Below are 27,157 nucleotides of genomic sequence, written 5' to 3' on the forward strand. Positions count from 1 at the left end.
TCTCTCTTGCTTCTCAGCAAAAGAATTGATAGACAGACAAACATAATTGCACAGTCCTCTCTTTCTCTCTTCTCTGGAGAAATATATGTATTTATGGGAGGGGAAAAAGTTGCCTACAGACGTTCATTTCAATCTATTGAAACCTAAGGAGTTATCTCTCTCTCTCTCTCTCTCTCTCTCTCTCTCTCTCTCTCTCTCTCTCTCTCTCTCTCTTGTATTTTAATGAAAATATACAGTAATTTGTGAATACACAGTGTTGCACATGAAAAAAGTAAATTAGTGATAATTTTAGAGATACGGCCCTAAGAAAAATTGCAAATTAGTAGTGAAATTTTCCCTGTGGACATGTTTTCAAGAACGTCGTTCCGGCTTTAAGACGATTTTCGGGTTACGACGCGGGTCTTTAAGAACGGAACTCCCGTCGTAACCCGGGGACCGCCTGTATGTCTTTAGAAGATACTGGGCCTTATTACAGCAAGTTTTAAGTTTAAATAATTTACAGTCTAAAACTGAATTTTTCATAAAGACTAATCAGTTAATTAGCCTTAACCCCTTCACCACCATCCTGTTGCATTGCTGCAAATGCTTGCATACTGCATGAGACCACCTGTCGACTGTGAGTAGTATATCAATCATAACTTGCTCCCACTAAATTTTGTTATTCATATTTTTTCTTTATATATCAATGAATATTTTCTACCTCATTGGCAAAAAAGTAAAAGATATTATAAGGATATCAGAAAAAAAGAGGAATATTTAGTGGAAAAAGTTATTGCAGATATAGAAACAGTTATAAAGTAGTAGAAATAGTAGTAGTAGTAATAGCAATATCAGTACTAAAGTTCATTCACTTAAGGTAGATTCTTGTGCCTACGAGACGTTTGTTTGGCGGCCTCTGATTGGCTGGTACTGGGAGGTAGGCCGCTAGCTCAGTCTCATTATTTTCGTCTGTGGCTTAGAAAACTAGCAATATGTTAATATTTCTCCAATAATCTCACGCTTTCCTCAAGCTAGGAAAGTTTTGGTCATGCCTAATGATTCAGTATTAATTGTACAATTAAGTCATCTTTTTCTGAAATCAATAAGATAAAACACAAAGGAATTACAACAAGTAAAAGTGGAGAGAGAAGTATTTGATTCTTTATACCTGTTTTTACTTATCATCGGATTTTCCATCATTAACACGATCAAGATGAAATAAAACTTGTATTTTCATACAATAAAATCACCCTGAATACATTGGTGCTTTCAGATTTTGGATGCATGTAGTATGTGAAGAGAAAATGAAGAATACGTCTTTTATGTTGCATCCGTAAATGATTCAAGTTGATGGTATTGCCGAGAGAATATGATCTGCAAGGCATCGTTGTGTTGGTCGTCTCAGAGAGAGATTTGCGTTGCCAATTGGCAATATAGAGGTTGAGGTTGAGGTTTCGACAATATTTACCATGTTACACCATTACATTTTCTTTAATTAAATACACAGAATTCCCATTATGACTGCCGAACATTTTCAATCCAATATCATACAGTATGTCTGGACATATCTGATAAGGAAAATAATAATAATCAGATGGATGCATCTGATAACATTAGCCAAGATCTAGGTGGGAAGCGGGGAATTCAGTCCAGCAAAGACGTTGAACTCTGTGAACAGACTTTGCACTCTTCAACTCAGCCTATAAGCTTTAATCAGGTTGTTTCAGAATATTTGTTTTTAATTTTATTATATGAATATATTTTCAAACGAAAGAGATATCAGGGACTTATTTAAGTGATATGAAATAATAATCTCAGTGAAGTAATAAACAACTAAGAATTAAGGAAGATTGACTTTCTTTCAGGCCGAGTCAAGTACGGATCCAACATAATAAGACATATTCTTAATTTTCTCTTCACATATTACACGCATCTAAAATCTGAAGGCACCAGCATATTCAGGGTGATTGTACTGTATGAAAACACAAGTTTTATTTTATCTTGATGACATGAATTATTAAAAATCCAATGATAAATAAAAACAGGTATAAAGAATGAAATGTTTTCTCCTCACTTTTACTCGTAATTCCTTTGTGTTTTATCGTATTGGTTTCAGGAAAAGATGAGATAGTTGTACAATTAATACCGAATCCTTTGGCATGACCAAAACTAAACCATCTTGAGCAAAGCGTGAGATTATTGAAGAAATATAAACATATTGCTAGTTTTCTAAGCCACAGCCAACCTCCCAGTACCAGCCAATCAGAGGCCACCAAGCAAACGTCTTGTAAGCACAAGAATCTACCTTAAGTGAATGGACTATAGTTTTCTTACAAAAACAGTTAGTCCTAGGTTTCATACAGGAACAGTGTATACATCAATGAATGTTTACGGCATTGGTAATGACAATAAAATATGATAAATAATACAACTACTAATAATAATAGGGAAATAACAATAATAATAATATGGTAATGATAATACGGTAATAATAGTAATAATAATAAAAGCAACAGCATCTCAGACTAATACATATTATATACAGGGCATTTTATTCACCCCATTATCATCAGCAAGCAATAAAAAATCATACATCTCATCACAAGTAACAGGCCTCCATAGAAGTCCATTCACCTTACGCTTTTCTGCTGAGAAAAAATACTCCTCTGCCCGAGCACTTATCCATTCACACAATTTGTCACCACCACCACCACCACAAAAAAAAAAAAAAAAAAAAAAAAACATGTAAGCAGGTGAAATCTGGTGTAAGCAGAGATCCCATTGTCACCCTCAGTGAATCAGGGGGCTGGGTCTGGGCGCACATCACTAAATGGATCAGTCATGACCAGCCAACTTCATCAACAGTAGGTTCAATGTTTTCCAAACACTTATCACTGTCATCCTCTAAGAAAAACTATCATTATAATCTCATCTGATAGATATGCAGGTACTCAGACCCTGACCTTGAAAACACTATCATCTGATATGAATACAAAAAAAATAAAATAAATAAAATAATAAAATAACTGCAATTAAATCTACATGATCATCCTTCTCAGACAATAGCCTGAGGCGCACTGGCAAGTGTTGGGTAATACCGCTCCTAATATCCCTTATGACAATGACGTCACGACGTCCATTGAATGCTCATTGGCATGAATGAATAGTGGGTGAAGCTTCAGCACCTCTCTCATACACAATACTATGTCTGAAACCCGTCCAAGCTAAAGAAAAGTTTTGCTTTTTGAGGAGGGATGAAAGACATATAAGCATACGTACTTCGTGGTCTTTTATTACTGGACCGTAAAAGACGTACATGTGTACATCCCAGTGGCAAAGGGGTTAAGAATTGACAGCAAATTCAGGCTAATTATGACTGATGGGTTCATCAAAAATTACATTTTTATACTAAAATAAAGTTTTATATATACGTACTTATCAAGTATACCAAATTTGTAACTAATTTGTATTTTTCATAACTAACAAACCTGAGGTCTTAACAGCTAAAGGCCCACCTCGAACCACCCCCCTAGCAGTCTAAACTGGGTTAGAAATATAACTGGTGGGTCACAGGTAGCCGTGGGCATTCTGGGTATACATGCCCCGTGACCTGGTATAGATGCCATTAGTCCCTGGATCTCACAAGTGTAATTTTAATTCTACCGGTTTCCAGCTTGGCGCTAGTAAATCCTAATGTTAAGACCTCAGGTTTGTTAGTTATGAAAAATACAAATTAGTTACAAATTTGTTATTTGTTCATACACGAAACAAACCTTCGGTCTTAACATTAGGATAGACTTACTATTGGAGGGAGGTAAGTCTCTACAACTGACTGGGAGTTTGCCACCTTATCCATTTCCGAATATATAGGGAAATTCTAAGAGAATGGACAATGAACCTAGGACCAAAGATATAAGCGGATCTATTGGTTTTCTCGCACTGGGTGTAGATACCATTCTACTGTTTACTCTTGTCCCTTGCAACTGGATCCACCTTCACCCCTCTTTTCCCTATCCAGAGGGGTGTGTTGCTACTGAAAAGTATATATCATCACCTAAGATAGCTTCACAGTATGGCTGACCACCTCACCTGCATCTAGTCCGTTCCAGCACATGACGGTACTCTCCTTCATATTGCCCGTAGTTAAAGGAGTAGGAAGAAAGTAGTAAAGAAAAAAGACCAGTCATCCCATTCATTCTACTTTCATACCATCATCTTAGACTAGACGCAAACTGACCCGCCAGGGGCACTGGATGAACTATATCACTTGTTGGGCCGCCACCACTGGACCCAAGGAAAAGGTGTCCAAGGATCTATGGGCAACATCTTTCAAATAAAATGAGGTGAAAGTTGTTTGGCGTTTCCACACACCAGCTTTCAGAATTCTATCCACAGACATGTTCTTCTAAATTGCCAGGGAGCACTCACGCCCCTTATGTCATGAGCTCTAGCTCCCACCTGGCTATCTGACCCTCTGTCTTCTGCCGTATAAGCATCTCTGATCGTCTCCCTTAGCCAAACGATATTGTATTCCTGGACACTTCCTTCTTGTTCCGTCCTGTACTTACGAACAACCTCCGGCACCCCGGCCTGAGGTGCCTTGTTCTCTTTAAGTACTCCCCTTAGTGCCCTGACGGGCACAGGAGCATCTCAGCTTTGTCGTTGTCTACAAAGTCTGCCAAGGAAGGTATGGTAAAGGAGTCGAATCTGCCGTCTACTATTGTTGGATTTTGGGTCTTGGCCACGAATTCTGGGACAAACTCAAATACCATTGATCTCCAAACCTCTCGAGTGCTTTATGAGATATGAGAGGCCATGTAGCTCCCCCACCTTTGGTTGAAGCCAGGGCCAATAAAAGACTGTCTTCAGGGTCAGGCTCCTATCCGTGGACTGCCTTAGTGGTTCGTAGGGGGGTTTTGTCAGACTACTCAGTACCTTGGTCAGATCCCAACCTGGGGCTTTTAGCTCCTTTGGTGGGCATGACTGTTCAAAGCTCCTCATCAACATGGCCAACTCCCATGAAGACGATATGTCCACTCCTTTCATTCGTAAGACTGAGGCTAGAGCCGCTCTGTACCCCTTCACTGCAGATACAGACATATGTTTTTCTGTTCTGAGATATATCAGAAAGTCTGCTAACTGCTGAATAGTGGTACCGAGTGGAGACAAGTTCTCTCTACGACACCAATCACAGTATGCTGACCACTTTCCTTGGTATACTGTCGCAGATGATTTTCTGATATTACCTGCCATCTGAGTTGCTGCTTTCTGCGAAAACCCTCGCAATCGGAGGAGATACTTGACAGTCTCCACCCGTGAAGCGATAGGGACTTCACCGACTGGTGGTACCTCTCCACGTGCGGCTGACACAGAAGGTTGCTCCATGGAGGTAACTCTCTTGACACATCTACTAGGAGTTCCAGTAGGTCTGGAAACCACTCTGCTTTCGGCCATAACAGGGCTACCAGGGTCATCTTGAGGTTCTGAGACCGCATTACCCTGTTCAGAACCTGACAGATTAGACAAAATGGAGGAAATGCATACACGTCCAGATTGTCCCAGGGGTGTTGTAGCGCATCTTCTGCTACTGCCTCTGCGTCTTGGACTACTGAACAATACAATTCCAACTTTTTGTTGTACCTGGTTGCGAATAGGTCTATGATCGGTCCTTCCCACAACATGAGCATCCTGTCCACTACCTGTTGGTGCAGGGACCACTCCGTTCCCAGAATCTGATCCCTGCGGCTCAACTTGTCGGCCACTATGTTTCTTTTTCCCGGAATATACCTGGCCTTGATGTCTACCAGGTTCTCTATAGCCCACTGGTGAAGTTGAACTGTCATCACATGTAACTGCCGATAAACTAGGCCTCCTTGCTTGCTTATATAAGCTACTACTGTGGTGTTGTCTGACATCAATACCACTGAGTGTCCCTTTACTCTCTCCCTGAATTCCTGTAGAGCCAGAAAAGCTGCTTTCAACTCCAGCACGTTTATATGGAGTTCTCTGTCCTTGCAACTCCATTTTGCTGACATCATCAACTCCTCCATATGGGCTCCCCAGCCTTCTAGTGACGCATCCGAGAACAGCAAGAGGTCTGGGGAGGATTGTTGAAGGGGGACACCCACTGTCAGATTGTCGTCGTTCACCCACCATAGCAAGTCTTTCCTCACTTCTGCCGACAAGGGAATTTGCTCGTACGGGTGATCTACTGTTGTTGACCAAAACTCCTTCATCCTCCATTGTAGGGACCGAAGGTGTAGCCTTCCTTGTGGTACTAGCTTCTCCAGGAGGTTAGGATTCCCAGCACCACCTGCCACTGTCTTGCTGGCTGTGTCTGTTTTCCCAGAAAGGCATTCACCACTTGTTTTGCATTTCTCTACTCTTTGGTCTGTCGGGAATACTTGGATTGTGTTGTGTCTATCACCATTCCCAGATATCCACAAACGTTGACTTGGATCCAACCTGCGACTTCTCCTGATTCACCACAATACCTAGGCTGTGACAAAGCTGCAGGAGGGCCGCCCTGTCCCTGAGTAATTTCTCCCTGGACTTTGCTATCACCAGCCAATTGTCCAGATATCTTATTAGCCTGATCCCTGAGCATGCGCCCACGCCGACACGAGGGTGAACACTCTTGTAAAAACTTGAGGAGACGTTGTCAATCCAAAGCACAGACCTTGAATTCGAAAGCTTTCCCTGCAAGACTGAAGCGGAGAAATTTCCTTGAAGACTGATGGACTGGTATCTGAAAGTATGCGTCCTTTAGATCGACTGTCAGCATAAAGTCTCCGATTCTGACTGCTTGTAGAACCGTTTTCGGAGTTTCCATCTTGAAACTGGTTTTCCTATAAACAGATTCAGCGTTGACAGGTCTATTACTGTCCTCTACTCCCCGTTGGCTTTGGGTACCAGGAAAATCCTGCTGTAGAAGCCTTTTGCCGGACTGCATACTTGTTGCACAGCTCCTTTTTCCATCATCTTCTTCACTTCGTCCTGCAGAATAGTGGCCTTCTGAGATTTGTGGGCATAAGTGACGTGGGGTAATGGTTGATCTGTCAGGGGCGGGGTTACCTCGAACGGGATCAAATACCCGATCCTGAGAACATCCACCACCCACTGCTCTGCCCCTAGTTTCTGCCACACCTTCCAGTGATTTGCCAGCAACCCCCACTGGTGTGGCCGAGTGATGGGAGGCGCCCATCCTATCTTCTTGAGCCTCTCCCTCTTCCCCTATTGCCCCTTCCTCTGTTGTTTCTATTGTGAAGGGCGATGAGTTATCCTCTTTGGGGAAGAGGGTCTTGTGACTCTATTAGGGATGCTATGCTCACTGTCTCTTTCGAGACATCTGCTGTTGTCTTCCCTCCAAAGGAGTAGTTTGACTGTTAAACGTTTTCCTAACTGCCTGTTGCACCAACCTATCGTTAGTGTCCATCCTTCTTCTATCTATCGCCTCTTCCAGTATGACCTCTGGCAACAGCAGTTGCGATTCCAAGATATCCCCATTCCTCATTGCTAACAGGGAATCCAAATCCACATTGCGGCTTAGTCTAGGCCAACGCTGCATCTCTCCTATTAGCAGGATATTTGCCCAAACATTGGCACTTACGTTTGTCAGGTACGCAATCGCCTTGGAAACCTGACTGTAGTAATCTAATGAACAATGGTTCATCCAACTACTTTTCTTGTTCGCTTCCGAGGATGCAATTTTCGCCACTGCTGTTGACCAAAGGTCTAACCAAGAAGCAGCCTGAAAGACAGAAGAAGCTGTTGCTTCTAACGTAGCAGCCTCTTGGTACGTCATCGAAGGGCACTCCATTTTAACCTGATCCAAGGTTAATCCAGGCCTTAACCTTACAACATTAGGGTTTATTTGTCTAGGGACAGCAAAGGGACTTCGGTGTCGTATAATATTTCCTTTGCTTTATCATTGGAGGGGGAATAAATTTAAATGATCTATTAGATCTTAAGGAATTATTCCTCCCTGCAATCTTTGCGTTTACGTTTGCAAGACCGATTCCGCATGACTCGAACAAGGCAATTCATACGACACCTTGGTATCCCTCTTTAGTCCAAATGCCATGTCAATTCCAGGAGGAAGCATACTGGCCGGTGTTTCTGTCTTCTCTGAAAGGTTATTGAATTGACGAATCAAATCAATCACCTCTGCATACGAGGCCAGAAACTCTTGGTTTTCTCCTTCCTCCGGCTCTAGTGTACCATTCTCCGTCACAAGGGATGTTGTCTCGCCTCTATCTTCTGACAGACGGCCCGGAATTCCACGGCCGCCTGCCCCTACGGCCGCGGTCTCTTTGATCTTTGCTGGCCGCTGTTGGCTCGATCCCGGATAGTCAGCAGGGGATCGAGAACGTCTCACTCTTTCTCTGCTCACGGATCTAGAGCGAGAATCTCGTCTAGATCTCCAAGATGAAGGCTCCCTTAAGACAGATATAAGTTCGTCTCTATTAGTATTGGCATCGTTTTCGAGCGTCGGCGAGCCCGGCCTCGCACCTTCTATCCAGACGGACACTGCCTTCCACGAACGTATCTGCCGAGGTTGCCAACTCTCTATTTTTCGTACTTTTAATAGGAGCCTTATCGTCCTTCGTACGTATTTTGAACGGCCTTACGGGCGAAACTGGGACCTGCATTCCATCCTCTGCTGCACCTTTCGCCGCCAACGTCGATTTTTACCAGAGGTATCGCAGTTTTTGCGATCCAAACTGGCAACTCCGCCTCGGCCGCTAGCCCGCCGGCCGTCACCTCTCTCGCTTGTTCGGATTCTTGCGAACGGCTTCGTCTGCCAACCTTGTGCTTAATAGCCACTGACTTCCCGACCTTCCTGCTGACTTGGAAATGACAGTCTTGGTCCGAAGATGAGGAAGAATTGATTCTTCTCCTCTTAGCCCGAGGATCCGCCAGGAACTCCCGAATCCTCCTCCAACGCTTGACTGGCGCTCGCCGTGACGTTATCGGACTTAGCGATGACGCCGAACTAGAGGAAGAAGACGAAGAAGGCGAATCACAACTTTTCTTTTTGTCTCTCTTATTCATTCTCTTCTCTATATCCTGTAATTTCTGCATTACAGTTTGCATTGACGGGTCAGAAGGCGTATTAGCGTCTGGGTGCAGCGAGAAAGGCCGAGAATCGGTCTGTGACGTCATCACGCCTGCCATATCGGAGTGTGACGTATGTTGTGACGTCATCCCTCTCGTAGGGAGAGACTGAGAGGTTTCTGCTGGCAACCGCACGTTTGCTGCCAAACTACCTCCCACGTTCTGCATCGCTGTAAACATTGAGTGAGATGGTGAAGCCGTGGCATTAATTCCCATAAATTGCAAGCCCAGGGGATGAGGAACATTCAGCGCTGCCGGACCCTGCTGGAACCGTGACGTCATATAATGCGCAACCAGACCATCCAAGGTTGGTATGCCTGGTAGGCCTAGCGCTGACCACGTACCATCTAACCTATGCGCTTGAGAAGCAAGAGCCTGGAACAAAGATGGCGGATCTCCCCCTCTACTTGCTGGGAACAAAGGAGAGTGCATATTATTCATAAGATTACCCAAGGCCTCTCCTGACGTTTCCGATACAGAACCGCTAGGAGAAACCGAAGGGGTATGAGACAATTCAAAAGCAGGTGGAGAAACATATGGAGCAGCCTGGTTTATTGCCGATACAAAAGAAGCCGGTAAGGTTTGGTCATCCAAAGATGGCGTCACCACCTTCAGTTTGGATTGGCTTTTAACATAGGAACTTCTTCCACTGTTCCACCGACCAACTGCGACAAACAGAACACGGATTAGTAACCGTACATACGTTTTCCCTGCACCTACTACACGTTGGATGAGGATCCGTCGACACCGAAGTTAGGAACCTAGAACATGGAAAGCCACTGACTCCTGGGCATTTCCTTTGTCTCCTCTTCGAAACGGTAGACGATCCCGATGTTGAGGCAAAATTCTCCATCATACCACGTATACACTCTTACCACACACTGATCACACTTGGAGAAAGAAAAGGAATGAAAAATAAAAAATGAAATGGATAAAGAACGGGCAAACTGAAAAACCGGCTTTAAATCAGATAGACGGTAACACGTCTTATCTTAAAGGCGGTAGGAAAATAACTGGTGGGTCACAGGTAGCCGTGGGCATTCTGGGTATACATGCCCCGTGACCTGGTATAGATGCCATTAGTCCCTGGATCTCACAAGTGTAATTTTAATTCTACTGGTTTCCAGCTTGGCGCTAGTAAATCCTAATGTTAAGACCGAAGGTTTGTTTCGTGTATGAACAAACTATAATTACATAACTATTAGTTACAATTTGTCAGCAACTAGAAGTTTGAAATTTGCATGATCACTACTTTTTGTTTTGGCTAGGCAACTCATTCACACGAGGTGGATACCGTTCGGATGCAAAAGTGGTAACTGTACTCATTATGCCGGTATAAACATGGTTCATTCAGAATCAGTATGGTAGTGGAGGAAGTAACGTACATTTGGCTTCTCTATCACCAGTGGCAGCGGCGAAAGATAAGACGATATTGGGTGTACCCTATTTTAAGGGACAGGCATACACATGGTATGGTCATGACACTATCCAAAACTGAGAGGTTACAAGCCAAAATTTGTCAAGATGAGAGAGGAAGTGAGAATACGGAAGAAACAGTTAGGATTTATGAAGGGAAGTGGCGCAACAGATGGAATATTTTGCATAAGGCAGCTGATGGAGAAATTCAGAGAAAAACAACGAGACCTGCATCTGGTATTCATAGACCTTGAAAAGGCCTATGACAGAGTGCCAAGGCAAGAAATATGGAGATGTTTGAGGGAGAAGATGGTGCCAGAAAAGTATGTCATAATTATTCAGATGCACGGGAATGTGTATACTAGTGAGAAGCAGTGTCGGAGAGACAGATGGATTTGAGATAGGAGTTGGATTACACCAGAGGTCAGCACTTCGCCCATTCATCTTCAACATCGTGATGGATGTAATGACCAGGGATGTTAGGGAAGCAGTACCATGGTGCATATTATATGCGGATTACATTGTGTTGTGTTCAGAGGGGAGGGAGGAGTTGGAGGGGGAGGTTGGAGAGGTGGAGAGCAGACAAACTTGAGGAGAGAGGAATGAGAATAAGCAGATCAAAAACCGAATATATGTGTTCCAGTGTTACTGAGAACGGTGGAAGTAGCATAAGATTGGGAGGGGAAGAAATAAAGAAAGTACAGAAGTTCAAGTACTTAGGGTTCGTATTAGAGGATAGTGGAAGCATGGACCAAGAGGTGAGACTTCGAATTCAGGCAGGATGGAATAACTGGAGGTCTGCATCAGGGGTCCTCTGTGACAAGAAGGTCCCTCTGAAATTGAAAGGAAAGTTTCTTAGGACGGTGGTCAGACCAGCAATGTTATATGGAACAGAAACAGCAAGTATGAGGAAAACAGAAGAGAAGATGGATGTAGCAGAAATGAGAATGTTGAAATGGATGTCGGGAGTAACAAGGGAAGATAGGATTAGAAAGGAGTATAAAAGAGGATCGACAAAGGTATAGTTGAATATTGAAGAAAATACAGGAGGGAAGGCTTTGATGGTATGGACACCTGTTACAAAGGGAGGAACGTCATGTTGGAAGACACAATGGAAATGGAAGTGCAGGGTAGAAGAAAGAAGGGAAGACCAAGAAAGAGATGGCGTGATTGTGTAGGGGAAGATATGATATTAAAAGGTATAAATGAGAATGAGGCACAGGACAGAAATTGATGGAGATGACTCATTCACAACGGCCACCCCATATAAAAATGGGTTTAAGCTAGGAAGAAGATGATTTGAGAATGTCCACTAAATCTTTTGACGATCTACTTACTTTGATTAAGGACGACATTCCGCCAAATAACATAATACGGGAACCTATTTCACCAGAAGAAACACTTGTAATAACTTTAGGGAACTTATTTATTAGTTGTATAGAACATTCTCCTTTGCAATACAAATAATTCATTTATGACTGTACAGTTAAATCAGTACTCTTACTCAAAAATATCTGGGTATTCTGACTGTGAAGGCACTGATGGGGTGACTAGCAAAGGTGCTGTTGGCGTGTGATTAGCTGTACAGTAAGTTCCAGAAGTGAAGCGACAAATCTCAGAATTGATCGTACTTCTTTAGAAACTTGTGGGGTTGCCAGTTAGTATATTTTATTTCAATTATTGTCATCCTATTTATCTGATAATACGTATCAGTGATTAACTGTATAGGCGCACAAAGTATTTCCCCAGTGAATGATCAATGTTAGTTCAGTAATTGTTTATTAATAGAAAAAAAAAGAATTTCCCCAAAGAAACATCTGCGGCTTCCAAAGTGTGATATGAAGTGTTCACCATAGAGTGGCAGCAGGAACCGTGTGCATAAGCATTGGCCTAATATTTGTAAATTAACTTATATGCTTGGCGAGCATTATTTTAATTCGAGTATCCCCTGTTATGCCCTCTCTCTCATCTCTCTCTCTCTCTCTCTCTCTCTCTCTCTCTCTCTCTCAGGAAGTTTTATCTATCAGGAATAACCAGACTTTTTTGGTCTTATGTTTTAAGAATCGAGCACTAGGCCTATTGGTCATGCTCGGGTGCTTCTTTATATATATATATATATATATATATATATATAATATATATTATATATATATATATATATATATATATATATATATATATATATATATATATATATATATCCCAAAATCTCATAAATTTCTGTTATGCAATGATACTTGACTGGATCGAACTGATTACTGGTTTTCAGTGGAAATATTAATTTGGGTGATATCACTCCCTTATGATACGCCCACTTACGCAAATTCAGTCTTAAATTTCACGGTTGGGATGATTCGAAGATTTGAGGTAATAGGTTGAAGTGAAAAAGGTGGAGTACTGGAGTTAGTATTGTGGGTAGAGGTAGAGGTAGAGGGGCGAAGGGGTGGTTGGGGTCTGTCTTCTCCCTACTTAACCAGATGGTGATTTTACGGGTGTTCTGGTTGCTTGCGACCGACTTTCTTATTTTTTATATAGCGAGTCTGTTTCCCAGGTGCAAGGACAGGTCCTGGTGTCGGTCCTGAAGGTTCTATCTTTGCCTAAATAACAGACAGTGGCCCTGCATTGTAAGCCTTGCAATGCCTGGAACTAGGCCTAGTCACCTGAAGGTGGCAGCAGAGGTTAGAGCCTTTTTCGAAGATGGTGTTTTATGCTCGGTCCTAGAAGCTAGAATCAGAACTACCAACCACCCCAACTTCTCCATTGAATCTAGGTTCATTCATGGTTGATTATGTTTAATGTCGCGGAGATTTTCCCTTCACATTCTATTGATACTTGCATGGTTTTATGCATCTTCGCTAAAATAATTGATAATACACTATAATATTAAATATTTGTTTGCACATTGCTCGAAATATACATTGGTAATGTTGGTAATCCCGTGCTGAACGAGAATTTCAAATTGTTTCGTTTCTATAGTTTGAAGTAATTGTTATACTTTAAAATAATTACTATTACATTAATTTTTTCTTATGATTGTTATAAATATCATAGATTTGATATTTGTGCATCATATGTTAGCTTTATTTTGCTTGATAGAGCTTTCATTGTAGAAAAAAAATATATTTTTCAGCTACGAGTTGTAGTTGCCAGTTAGTGAATTTCGAACGAAATTCTCTGAAATTTGTCGCTTCAGTTTTGGAACTTACTGTACCAGAGAAATGTGGATATGATTAATTGCCAAATAACATTTCTCCAAAATGTATACATAAATTTAAAAACATTCATACACCCCAAGATAGTCTACAGTAAATACATTCAGATAACCACGTATAAATAAGCCTACAAAAAAGAAAAAACTGACTAGTGTTGCATTTGCACAAAAAGCTAGTTGTCAACTTACAACCTATGCAAGTTAGGACTGATCGACTTTAAGGCCACCCCAGCTCCCGCCTCTCCACACACACAGTAGCCCGGTACAGTGCACATCCTCTGTGTCCATTTGTGTCTTGTGTTTATCTATCCCATTTTCTAGTTTGGCTAAACCCTTGTCCTCCATCTCTATCTAACTCACCTTCTAGTTAAGTTATAAAAGTAAAACAGAATGCTAAAAGTATCCTTAGTAATGTTGTACTTGTTGTGTAAACGCATACAGCCAGAAACAGCTGATTTGTTATGAACAACCGAATCCAATAACAACAGCTGTTTGCTTGCATTTCAACCATAGCACGATAGTAAAAAATTACAGTAGATATGTTACAAATGACATTAAGTAGAATAGGACTGATATATTTTTACATTACTATCTTCTTATTTGCTATAGAGAAAAGATCAACAAGGGCATATACTGCTAAATTTAAGCTGCGAGATGTAGCTGAAGCTGAACAAAGAATGTTCATTTGCTAATGACTATTATCATGCATCAGCAACATGGATGAAACTCCCGCAAGATTCAGTATGGCACCATCAAACTCAACCGTAAATAAAATTTGAGAGAGACTTATTTTTATCAAAACTAATTGGCATGAAAGAACACCTTTTACTGTTTTCACTCCGATAAAAAGATATATATGTAAAGCTCATAGTATTTTTGATGATGTCAAGTGAAAATATCGAACACAATCTGTTGAATTTTTTTTTATGCAATAAACATGCCATCAGTGCCATCTACTCATGAAAAATCACTAAATTTCTTTCATAACATTATATATTCAAGTGACATTTGTACTTGAAAACACTTGGTATAACATAAAATAACCTTGTCCCATACCAATAGTATAGATTCATTTATGCTAAATAGAAGCAAGAAAATCCCTGATCTGAGTTTAATACAGCAAAATAAACTTAACTTGTAATTGCCCTCAACTGATTTCCACAGTATAATATTCATTCGGTAATTTAACAGAGGCCAATTTACGTCCAAATCGTTTTTTTGACCGGTTGCTATTAAACCAATTGCGGGATGAAGTCCAACAACCACCCACACACTACACACATGCATAATATACATATATACACATACACATATATATAGTATAGTATTATATATATATATATATATATATATATATATATATATATATGCGTGATCGGATTGTAAGATTCCCGTTATGCAGTCGCCAGTTCTCAAAAATAGATGATCTGTATCTGAAGCAGTTCAAAGTATGCTAGTCATGCGCCACAAAACACATCAAATTTATTATCTTTTCAAATATTTTATTGGGGGGGGGTGGAGGGGGGGGTTGCTGATTTGCAAGGTTTGGAAGGCTGAGATGGTTCAGAGTGCCAACTGAACATTTACCATATATTATCCCAAGATATAAAATTAGAGTATATAACATTCACACTAGTATCACAATGATAAAATGCAAACATAATGAATATGCATCTTTTGCACAGATCTTTTAAATTTTACAGTTATGCTTTACTTCACTGCATCCAATAATATTGTATGTATTTTCATATTACTACTGTATTATAAAACAGAAACAAGCAATCAATGTTTTGGTTTGGAAATCAGCTGAGGACAATTGCGTGGAAAGTTTATTTTGCTGTAATGAACTCAAATCTGAGTGATTTTCTTGCTTCTAGTTAGCGTAAATGAATCTCAACATATTCTACTGATATGGGACAAGGTTATTTTACGTTATACAAAGTGTTTTCAAGTCAAAACATCACTTGAATATGTATCACTGTGAACATTTAGTTATTTTTTTCATTAGTAGATGGCACTGAAGGCATGTTTATTGCATAAAAAAAGCACAAATCTAAGTAATTTGTATTTTTCCTAGCTATACTTACCCCGAACTACTATCGTAGGAGAATCCTGGATGTCAATCCGGTACTGACCAGAAAAAACTGGTTATTCCCACCTGACCCCCAGCCAGGTATGTGCCCCAGGGTCGAAGATCACGACCTCTGACCTGCAGTCCTGTCCACATCTCTAGAGTTCCTGCCCTCAGATACACGGGGACGGTAGGGTGGGAGTAAAAACTCCATTGTTCGGGTTAAGTATAGCTAAGAAAAATACAAATTATCCTTAAAATTTGTGATTTGTTGCTACTCCATATACTTATCCCGAACTGCTAACGTAGGAGACTTAATCACTAGGAGGTGGGAGTGTCTAGGTAAGGATGGGTCCCGAAGGAAAAGGTTGGCCTCCTTCAGGAAGGAAGGAGATGGGGGAAGGGGGGTGAGACCGGCTCTGCCAGATTAGGGCGCAGGTGGGGATCCCCCCCACCAAATAGAACCAATCACGACTGGTGGCGAGCGGAGGGAATAACTTTCTATGTGTGTAATGCAATGGTTTGTAAGCATATATTATTCCGCACATAGACTCACTTGATGGCTGAGGAATCTTGTCAATTACGTTGAAGGCCAAGTAGGGAAAGGGGGAGTGAGGAAGGGTAGGATACAGGGGATGGACACCCATCATATACACACACCCATTCATATGAAGAATTCCCTCTATGCTAGACTAGACCCTCTGCTGGCCTGCCACCACCGGCCCCATCTCAAAGGCGTCAAGAGACCTCCTCGTGCAATCCTTGAGGTAATGGGCCATAAAGGTGTACTGCCTCTTCCACACCCCTGCCCGGAGGATCTGGCTGATGGCCAGGTTCTTGGCGAAAGACAGGGAGGTGCCTATACTTCTGATGACATGGGGCTTTGCACCTTGGGGGGGGGGAGGAGGAAGACCAGCTCCTGTTCTTTGCGACCGTCTTCTTCTCGTGCCCGGTGGAGACGAACAGACGAACAGGTTTTGAATAGCGGGGCAGAGTCCTTCCGTCCTGCTGAGGTACTTCCTTACCGCACTGACTGGGCAAAGGAGCAGGTCCTTGGGGTCCTCTGACTTCGGCAGGACTGGGATGGAGAACTCCACAAACTGTTCGTCCTCTCAGCTACAAAGGAATGCACGAACCTGAAAGTTTGTTCCTTCCACCCCTTGAGTGGGACACCTGGTAGGAAAGGCCATGAAATTCTCCCACCCTCTTGGAGGATGCTAAGGCCAAGAGGAAGACTGTCTTGAGTGTGAGCTCTCTGTCTGTAAAATCCTTGAGTGGCTCGAAAGGGGGCTTTTTCATTACATCCATGACCCTGGCCACGTCCCGAGGTACTGGCAAGGACCTAGGGGGACATGACTGCTCCAAGCCCCTAATGAGCAGGGAGATGTCCTTGGAATTCCTCAGCTCTACCCCTCTCTGATAAAAGACCTGGCTCAAAGCTACCCAGACCCCTTTGGTGGCTGCAATGGAGAGCCCCTTGTCCTCCCTCTGATGGACCAGGAATTCCGCAACGTGGGGAATCCTGGTACATAGGGGGTCCAAGTTCTGTCCTTTGCACCAGGCCTCGAAGAGCTTCCACTTCGCCTGGTAAACTGCTACGGAGGACTTCCCAAGGCATCCCGATACGCGGGAGGCCACGTTGCATGAGAAACCCCTCTTGCTCAGGAACAGCTCGTAAACCTCCAACCGTGAGGCAGAGGGTGTCCAGGCCCTCACACCATGAAACTCGAAGTAGGGCTGCCTTAGAAGGTCCGGCCTTCGGTTGGGGGAGTTCCCAGGGTTCCTGGATGGACATCTCCAGATGATCCGGGAACCTGTCTCTGTCCGGCCACCTGGGGGCTACGAGGGTCATGACTGTGGCTTTGGAGGTCCGGAGACGACTGAGGACCCTGAAGGGGAGGAATGCGTAGAGGTGTAGACCATCCCATGGGTGCCGGAACGTGTCTTCCCAAACCGCTGCCGGGTCCAGGACTGGGGAGCAGAACACTAGGAGCTTGTGGTTCAGGCTCGTTGCGAACAAGTCCATGGATGGGGAGCCCCACCTCCCGATCAACTCGCCTGCTACTGCCGGGTGTAGGGACCATTCCGCCCCTAGGGCCTGGCCTTGCCTGCTGAGTCCATCCGCAATCACATTCCTCTTTCCTGGAATGAACCTTGCTAACAGGTAGATTCCGGTGTTCGCCGCCCACTCTAGCACGATCTCTGCCAGGGAGCACAGGAGTCATGATCTCAGACCCCCCCAACTTCTTGATGTAAGCAACAATGGTGGCGTTGTCGCACGACTGCCCCTCGTTTGTGTCTCAGGTTGGTTTCAAAGGCTTGGAGGGCTTTGAGGATGGCCAGGAGCTCCAGGCTGTTGATGTGGAGCTCGCGCTCCCGATCTGACCACTCTCCTCCCCCCACACTTCTGACTGTAGGTGGGCTCCCCAGCCCTCCCTCGATGTGTCCGTGAATAAGAGCATCTCTGGAAGGATGTCCGCCATTGGGACCCCCCGCCAGAGGTTCGTGTCGTCTAACCACCAGCGAAGGGCATCCGCCTTCAGCTGAGAGGGGGCTACTAGCTCCCATGGGTTCTTCCTGTCTGAGGCCCACCTGTCCTTCAAGTCCCACTGGATGGGCCTCATCTTCAGTCTTCCCTGAGGTACTAGCTTCTCCAGGGAGACGAGGTGGCCTAGCAGCCTCTGCCACTCCCGAGCTGGCCAGGGCGTGTCTGTCAGGAATGGGGTTGCTACGTTTCTCATGCTGCAGATTCGTTTCCTCGACGGGAAGCCCTGGCTCTACCGTATCTAGATCCATCCCAAGTTACACCATCCTGTTGAGGGATCCAGTGCGACTTCTCCCAGTTCAGGACGATACCTAGACGAGCACAGAGGTTCAGGAGTTCATCCCTCTGCTTCTTCAAGAGATCCCTTGAGAAGGGAAGAAGTAGCCAATCGTCCAGGTACTGCAGGAGACACCAAAACAAGAGGGTCCTGACCTGGTACGTTGTTCCCTCCCACCTTATGCGGAGGTACTTCCTGCTGGAGGGGTGTACTGGGATCTGAAAGTATGCGTCTGAGGTCCAGGGACAGCGTGTAGTCCCCTCAAGGTCACCAGCATAGAGCAAGGGGTCTACAGCTTGAACTCTGTCTTGAAGAGGTATGTGTTTAGGATGGACAGGTTGATTACCAGTCTCCAACCCCCGGAAGCCTTCGCTACCAGAAAAATAGACAACAGAAAAACCCCAGGGAGTGGTCTACCACTTGCTGGAGGGCTCCCTCCTCCGATAGAGACAGGACCTCCAGTCAAAGAGCCTCCCCGTGACCGGGGATCTGGGGGCTGAACGCCCCGCTGTCCGGCTCACCCGTCAGGGGAGGTTTTACGTCTCAGAAGAGGATCTGGTAGCTGTCCCTGAGGACCTGGACAGTCCAGAGATCGGCCCTGAGATCCTTTCAGTCCTGCCAATGATGATTGGAGAGAGAGAGAGAGAGAGAGAGAGAGAGAGAGAGAGAGGAGAGAGAGAGAGAGAGAGAGAGAGGCCCCCCCCCGGCATCAAGTCGGGTAGGAAGCCTCACCTCCTACTTCCTTCTTGGAAAACGGCTGCCTTTATCTCTGCAAGAGGACGCAGGCCTGGCTCTAAACGAGGATGAGGTGGACTTAACAGCTCTGGAGGAGGGCTGAGTTCCCTGATGGCCCCAGCCTCCTGAAGTTCCAACAAACTCAAGCAATCTGAGAAAATGGATTCCCCCTACACTGGAGTTTCCGGAGGGCCTTCGCCTCCCAGTCGGGAAGCCCCTAGGGAGGTGAGCAAGAACGGTGCCTCTCCACCTCAGGACCCAGTTAGTAATGTTCAGTTGTGAAGCTGGTGACAGCGCCTGTCCAGTGGTCCAACCACAACGCAACATGGATGGAGGTCAACACCGTGGATTTCATGGCCATGGGCTCCTGTTCAGAGAAGGACACGTGACCTGCCAATAACTTTTCTCCCAAACAGCCTGGTGAGAGGGCTGTGAGAGGGCCCTCTACCAACTTCAGGGCAAGGTACATGCCCTCTGGAGCATATAACTTCTGCCTGGCTTTGGCAGACGGAAGGAGCTTCAGGGAAGGTTTGGACTTCACCTTCCCCCTAAAGAATCGGTCTGCCGCTAAGAGCCTCCTAGAGTTCGGGGGAGTGGGAGGTTCCGCAAAACCGTTCTCCGTACGGATCAACCTGAGCACCCTGCGGAACGCAGAGCCCTCGTCCGTAGCACCTTGGCTCTCCAGGGAGCTCTGAAGACTGGCAAGAGTGAAGGTGTCCTCCTCAAAGTCCTCTCTCAATAAGGACGGCCCCACTACCGGTTGCAGGGACGGGGGAGGAGTGGGCTGCCGGGCCAAACCAGAGCCCTCTACTTCTAACTGCAGCAACCCCACCCCAAGGGGGACCCCCAACCGAGCTGGAGGGGGTGTCATGGGGCACCTTTGGGATGAGGGGGGAGCCCCTCCTGGGGAGTGCTGAAGCAGAGAGCTCCGCTTCTCCTGCATAGTGGCTGAGAGCAGGAATGAGCCCGTTCAGCTATAGTGGAGGCCACTGGGGCCACCGAAGCTGGCACGGGATCCATCGGAGCCGCAGGGGGACAAACCCAGGAGGGGGGGAGGCCCGGCTTGCAGGGGGACCTCAAGGGAGCGGTGCACTCGGGAACCGACCTCAGAGACCGGGAGGTCTGCGAGTGATGTAGCCTATGACGCAAGCTGTCCCGGCGACAGCCGCTCCTGCTCCGACAGGGAGATCTGGACCTACGATCCGGGGAGGAGAGAAAGAACGACCTCGACTCCTCCAATAGCGTCTCCTCTTGGAACGATAGCGCCTCCTCCTTAACGACCTGTAGGAGGAACCACTCGACAATGATCTCTCTTCTGATGAGACACCTCTCCTCGTCTCTTCTGCGGCGGCTCCAGTCCCGGGGTGAGTGGGAGGAGTTGCCATGGTGAGTGGGAGAAGTGGCCAGGGTGATCCGCACGGGAACGAACAGAGAGGCCCTCCCTTTGGGAGCTCACTCTACTAGCGAGAGCCTCCATCCTGGTAGGGGAGGAGGAGCGGCCCAAGAATGGGAATGCCTTCTCCCTTAGGGGGAACCTACCCAGTGCACGGGGAGTGCCCGACCATGGGCCGGGGGAACACCAGATGAATCCGTTGGCTCCCGCCGTCTACCTGGAAGTTCCCCCACCTCCAGAGAGGTGGCTGGGATCGCGGAGGAGGAGGAGGAGAGTCCCATGGGGACCCCAGGAGGACTGAGCAGAGCACCGCACTCCACACGTGGCCTCCCGCGAACAAGGGTGACCCCGACATTTGTTGCACAAAGTGTGGGGATCTATCTTGATAGGCGACAGGAAAGCCCCGCAGACCCTGCCCTCAGGACCTGGGCAACGCCGTTGTGGCAAAGAATTCATAAAAAACCAAAAGACTACACACATGTGGCAAACACACAACACACAGGGAAAGAAAATTGGAAACGGGCCAGTAAAGGACGACGAGCTAGAGCGTGTGAATGCTACAGCAACCAGGAAAGGCTAGGGGTCGGGAGAGAATATAACCAGTTTTTCCTGGTCAGTGCCGGATTGAAATCCAGGATTCTCCTACAATAGTAGTTCGGGGTAAGTATACAGCGTCAGAACAATCAACAGATTGCGTTCGATATTTTCACTTGATTTCATCAAAATACTATAAGCTTTACATATTTATCTTGTATCGGAGTGATCACAATAAAATGTGTTCTATCATGACAAATAGTTTTGATTAGAACACATTTCTCTCAAATTTTGGTGTTATGCCAAAATTTCTATGTTGCCAATGCACAATAATAGTTGTTAGCTGATGAGCATTCTTTCCTCAGCTTCAGCTACGACTTGCAGCTTAAATTTAGCAGTATATGCTCTTGCCGATCTTTTCACCATAGCGAATGAGGATATAGTAATGTAAAAATATATCAGTCCTATTCTACTTAACAGCATTTGTAACATAACTACAGTAATTTTTTACTACCGTACGATGGTTGAAATCCAAGCAAACCGCTGTTGTTATCGGATTCAGTTCATAACAAATCAGCTGTTTTTGGCTGTATGCATTTACACAATAAGTATAACATTACCAACAATACTTTTACCATTCTCTTTTACTTTTTTAAACTTAACTAGAAGATTGTAAAATCGGATTATCCTTAGGGGAATTATTGTAACTTGAACACTACTAATAATTTTTTTAGTATAAAAATGTATTTTATAAAAATAAAATTTTCAAATATTAATAGTATTAGTACGTATATGGTAATCATGGCAAAGTATGTATCAATAAAATTTTCAACTAAAATCCTGTGAAACCACAAAACACAGCTACCGAAGTAAATATTTCAAATGACTCTCTCTCTCTCTTCTCAATAATTCACAAATAATTTCACTCTTTGAGATTTATGTATATAAGGCCAACTGCCCATATCTCTCTCTTTTTGTACTGTGCATATCCTTTAATGAACTATGAGTTACTGTATCAACACAAAAATATACTAAATTCCATCATGTAGGTTCCATGATGACACACTATTGGCTGGAGGGATTAAAAGTAGCCATTAACAACTCATAACACCCCCCTCCTCTTTCTCCTGCTCTCCTTGACAACATGCTATTGGCAGGAAGGGTGGGATTTTAACCAACCACAAAGCTTTTACCTCGAGGGCTTTGCATACACTAGCAGGAGAGTAAGTAGTCTCTCTCTCTCTCTCTCTCTCTCTCTCTCTCTCTCTCTCTCTCTCTCTCTCTCTCTCTCTCTCTCTCTATATATATATATATATATATAGAAGTTAAAATTTGGAAAGCTTTTTTTTATGAAAGACAATAAAAATGCATGATATGTTATTTTTAAGACACCCAAAGAATACACAAAGGATTAAAAGTAAGGCTTTCTTGCGGTTTTCAATGATTATTTGGGGTTACAACAATTTTTGGCTTACAACGCACCGTCGGAATGGCACCCACTTCATAAACCGGAGACTGCCTGTACTAGCAACAAACTTCTGAATACAAGGGTCATCATCCTGGAATTTCCTTTCAAGTATTGCAGTCATTATGTGTGACATCTAGCAAAGGCACAAGACTGCACAAAATTGTCTAAATATGTATTTAAAAAGTTAACCTTTAATATCCAAATTTATATTTATATTCCCCATTTCATTTGCCAATGTATGTTAAAAAAAAAGCTCTCCACATGACAAATGATCTCTCTTCATGCACAGCTATGCATGATAGGCCATTCTCGTACCAAGTTTGACATAAATTGCTTCAACCATATATGCGTTGGACTGACATAGTAAGTATGACAGACACACCAAGGGAGTGGTTGCCAGGCAGATATGATAAACTTGAGGGACAACCAATAATTTAGACTTTGGCAGTAGAGCACAAAAAAATCAAGACAAGGTAGCAAACAAAGATTCAAAGGACATATTTAGTCATGAATGATGATGGAGAGAATTAGAGCTGAGTCCTGTCAAGTAAAGCATTCCCACTATGCAACATATAACCACTTGGTAAGCTGGCAGAACACCGCCAGTGACAGAGTATAGACTGATAACTCTAGCCACTGAGATTCCACATCTCAACATAATAGTCTGAATCTAACTACACTTTCTTTCAAGATGCTTACAGACTGCGTGCCAAATCTTCATTCATTTTTATTCTTTTAAAATGTTATTACCTTACAACTTAAATGGAACAGCCTATCTCCTGTTATTTCCGATATTCTCAAATAGAGAAGTATTGGGTCTATCATCCTTTCTGGCACAGCAGCATTTCCCGGTACAGTGTCCGATGGTCCTGCCTGTTGCTTGTTGGGTGTTGGCTGCGCTTTAGGCATTGAAAGAGCTCCCATATTCTTGCTTCCCCATTCTTTTAAAATAATGACTTTATGTTCTTCTTTCTCTGAAAGTAAAAATTTAATCTTTCATGATCTGACAGTAAAAATGGTAATCTTCATGAAAATTAACAAAAATGTTTTTTAATACTGAAAAATTAATATCATTTTTACAACTGTTTCTTTAATACTGAAAAATTAGTATCTTTTTTACAACTATCATGTGAAAATTATAAGAAATTGGATGACTTATAAGAGTAGTTTTATCTGTCTCTAGAGATGAACATTACCACATGAAATTCCCTTTTACATCTAAATAAGCCATGTGCTAAGCCTTGAACACTGCCCAAATTGTATAAAAGAAGTGCAGTAGGTTTAACATTAACTTACTTCTGCAATCATATAAATTTACCAAAAAAAAAAAAAAAAAAAAAAAAAATTATAGTAGTGCTTGCTGAAGAGAATACTTTAGAAAACTGTAAGAAAAAGTTTCCCTACAACTCAAATGCCAATTCCACAAAGATGGTATAAAAATAAGGTATAACATCTTCAAGTATTGCTAATACAGTATGTCTCCCGTAATTACGGGGGGTTAGGTACCACAACCACCAGTGTTAAGCAAAATTCTGCATTAAGTTGGTATCCCCTTCTAAAAATGCTTAAAACTGGCTATTTAAATAGTTTAGACACCAAAAACCCACCTCTAAAAATGCTTATAACTGCCTATTTTAATGGTTCAAATATACCTTAAACTATCATCCTAAAACCCTTTAACCCTCTTACGCTGAATGGGTATAATAAAAATTGTCTCCCATATGCTGAGGGGGTCTCGGAGTGAGTGCCGAAGCGGAAAAAATAATTTTTTCAAAAAATCACAGCACACTTAGTTTTCAAGATTAAGAGTTCATTTTTGGCTCCTTTTTTGTCGTGCCTGAAGTTTAGTATGCAACCATCAGAAATGAAAAAAAAAACATATCATTATCATATATAAAATAATGCAATATATGATAGTGCAAAAACAAAATTTCATATATAATTGTATTCAAATCGCGCTGTGAGCAAAATCAAAACGTTTAAGCTAATGAGTTAATTTGTTTTTTGTTGTATTGTACACTAAATTGCAATCATTTTGGTATATAACACATTGTAAAACGATCAAACCAACACAGAGAAAATATTATCACAAAATGATGCATGAATTCGTAACGCCCGGACGTAAAAAAATGTTTTTATAAAAAATTCACCATAAATCTAAATATTGTTCTAGAGACTTACAATTTGTTTAAAAATGAAGATAAATGATTGAATATTACTATACTGAGAGAGTTTTAGCTTACAATTGCAGTTTTCGACCATTTCGGACAAGTTAAATTTGACCGAATGTTGAATTTTTTTATTTTATTTTATATGCAAATATTTCAAAAATGAGAAAAGCTACAACCTTCAATTATTTTTAGTTGTATTTTACATAAAATTGTGCACATTTTCATATATAAAAATCTATAAAACGCCTAATATGAAACGGAGCAAATATAACAATAATGCGATGTATGCATTTCGGAGATTTGCGTTGGAGAATCCGCGCGTGGAGGGAAGGAGTTTTTTTTCAAATTCACCATAAATCTAAATATTGTGCTAGAGACTTCAAATTTGTTTCAAAAATGAAGATAAAATGACTGTATATTACTAGACTGTAAGAGTAGCTTACAATTGCGTTTTTCGACTATTTCGGTAGAGTTAAAGTTGACTGAACGTAGTTTTTTCCATGTATTGTTATTTATATGCAAATATTTCAAAAATGAGAAAAGCTACAACCTTCAATCATTTTTTGTTGTATTTTACATAAAATCGCACACATTTTCATATATAAAACTTTATGTAACGGCTAATTTAAAATGGTGTAAACATTACGACAATCGCACGAAAAAATTTCTGATTTTTTTCGGAAGAGTTACCGCACAGACGTAAGGAAAATGTTTTTTTTTTTTTTTTTCATAAATTCACCATAAATCAAAATATTGTGCTAGAGGACTTCCAATTTGTTGCAAAATGAAGATAAATTATTGAACTTACTAGAATATAAGAGTTTTAGCTTACAATTGCGTTTTTTGACCATTTCGGTAGTCAAAGTTGACCGAAGGTTGAAATTTTGGCACATCGTTATTTATATGAAAATATTTTAAAACTGATAAAAGCTACAACCATGGGTTGTTTTTAGTTGTATTGTGCATGAAATTGCGCACATTTCCATATAAAAAACTTTATGTAACGGCAAATTAAAAATGGTGCAAACATTACGACAATCGCACGAAAAAATTTATCGGAAGAGTTACCGCGCGGATTTAAGGAAAAAGTTTTTTTCATAAATTCACCATATATCGAAATATTGTGCTAGAGACGTCCAATTTGTTGCAAAATGAAGGTCAATGATTGAATATTACTAGAATATAAGAGTTTTAGCTTACAATTGCGTTTTTCTACCATTTTGGTAGAGTCAAAGTTGACCAAAGGTTGAAATTTTGGCACTTATCGGTATTTATATAAAAAATATTTCAAAACTGATAAAAGCTACAATCATGAGTATTTTTTGTTGTATTCTACATGAAATTGTGCACATTTTCATATATACTCCATGTAACAGCTAATTTAAAATGGTGCAAAAATTATGTCAACGTGACAAAATAATTTCTGAGATGTGTCACTGATACTTTTTAGTGCGATAAGAAAGAAATTCGCACCTGCGCGCCTTTGTAACGATTGTAAACAAAACATCGCCTTGATCCGTGAGCTCCCAGCATACCCCAAGGCGCGTGATTCAAAAAGTTTTCGGCTGGTAGGCCTATAAGTATTTTTTCTGTGAATATTTAAAAAAACTTATTTATGTCGATGTTTAATACGTCCAATCAGCACCCGGGAGACAATTTTATCTCGACGTTTAATACGTCCAATTGGCGGGTAAGAGGGGTTAATATAATTTCAAAATATCAAATATACTTGAACTATGTTCCTACAAACCTTTAATATAATTTCAAAGTCATTCTTACATTACCTTTAAAAGTCTATGGCTTAATGCTATGTGTGAAAACTAAACTCCCGACATTCAATCACAGACATTTTCTCCAATAAAGTACTGAAGCTGTACTATTTTATTTTTTCAGACAGGGGAAACATTGGGAATTCCCCAGTAGAGTTAAAATATACTGTAGTATAGTAATTAAATGTTTAAATACATAAAAATCTAAATTATAAATGCAATCAATCTTGTGTATGTAGTATGTTACAATGATTTACTAGTTTTCAAATATCAATATTAAAGTAAACACATTAATAGGATATTTTGCTTTCAGAATCCATTTACACTGTATTATGTATTATTTTGATCAATTATCATCATATGTGTAAAAAAAAATTGTCCCAACATTTGTAAAGCCTACGTTCTGAGAATCAGCTAATTGAGGATGCTAAAAGAAACAAATGTATTAACCCTCTTACGCCGAAGCCCTAA

The 27,157-nt window shown here is 42.3% G+C and overlaps 1 protein-coding gene across 1 annotated transcript in view; it reads right to left on the reverse strand.

Moving 5' to 3' along the window:
- LOC135202432 (uncharacterized) overlaps positions 1 to 27,157 on the reverse strand; it is a 215,236-nt gene that overhangs the window by 157,645 nt on the left and 30,434 nt on the right. The window contains exon 2 of the mRNA XM_064231828.1: positions 23,497 to 23,720. Coding sequence (XP_064087898.1) covers positions 23,497 to 23,670 — 174 coding nt within the window. The 5' untranslated portion in view covers positions 23,671 to 23,720. The remainder of the gene's footprint in view (positions 1 to 23,496; positions 23,721 to 27,157) is intronic.

Source organism: Macrobrachium nipponense, chromosome 30 (genome assembly GCF_015104395.2).
Source record: "Macrobrachium nipponense isolate FS-2020 chromosome 30, ASM1510439v2, whole genome shotgun sequence".
NCBI lineage: Eukaryota > Metazoa > Arthropoda > Malacostraca > Decapoda > Palaemonidae > Macrobrachium > Macrobrachium nipponense.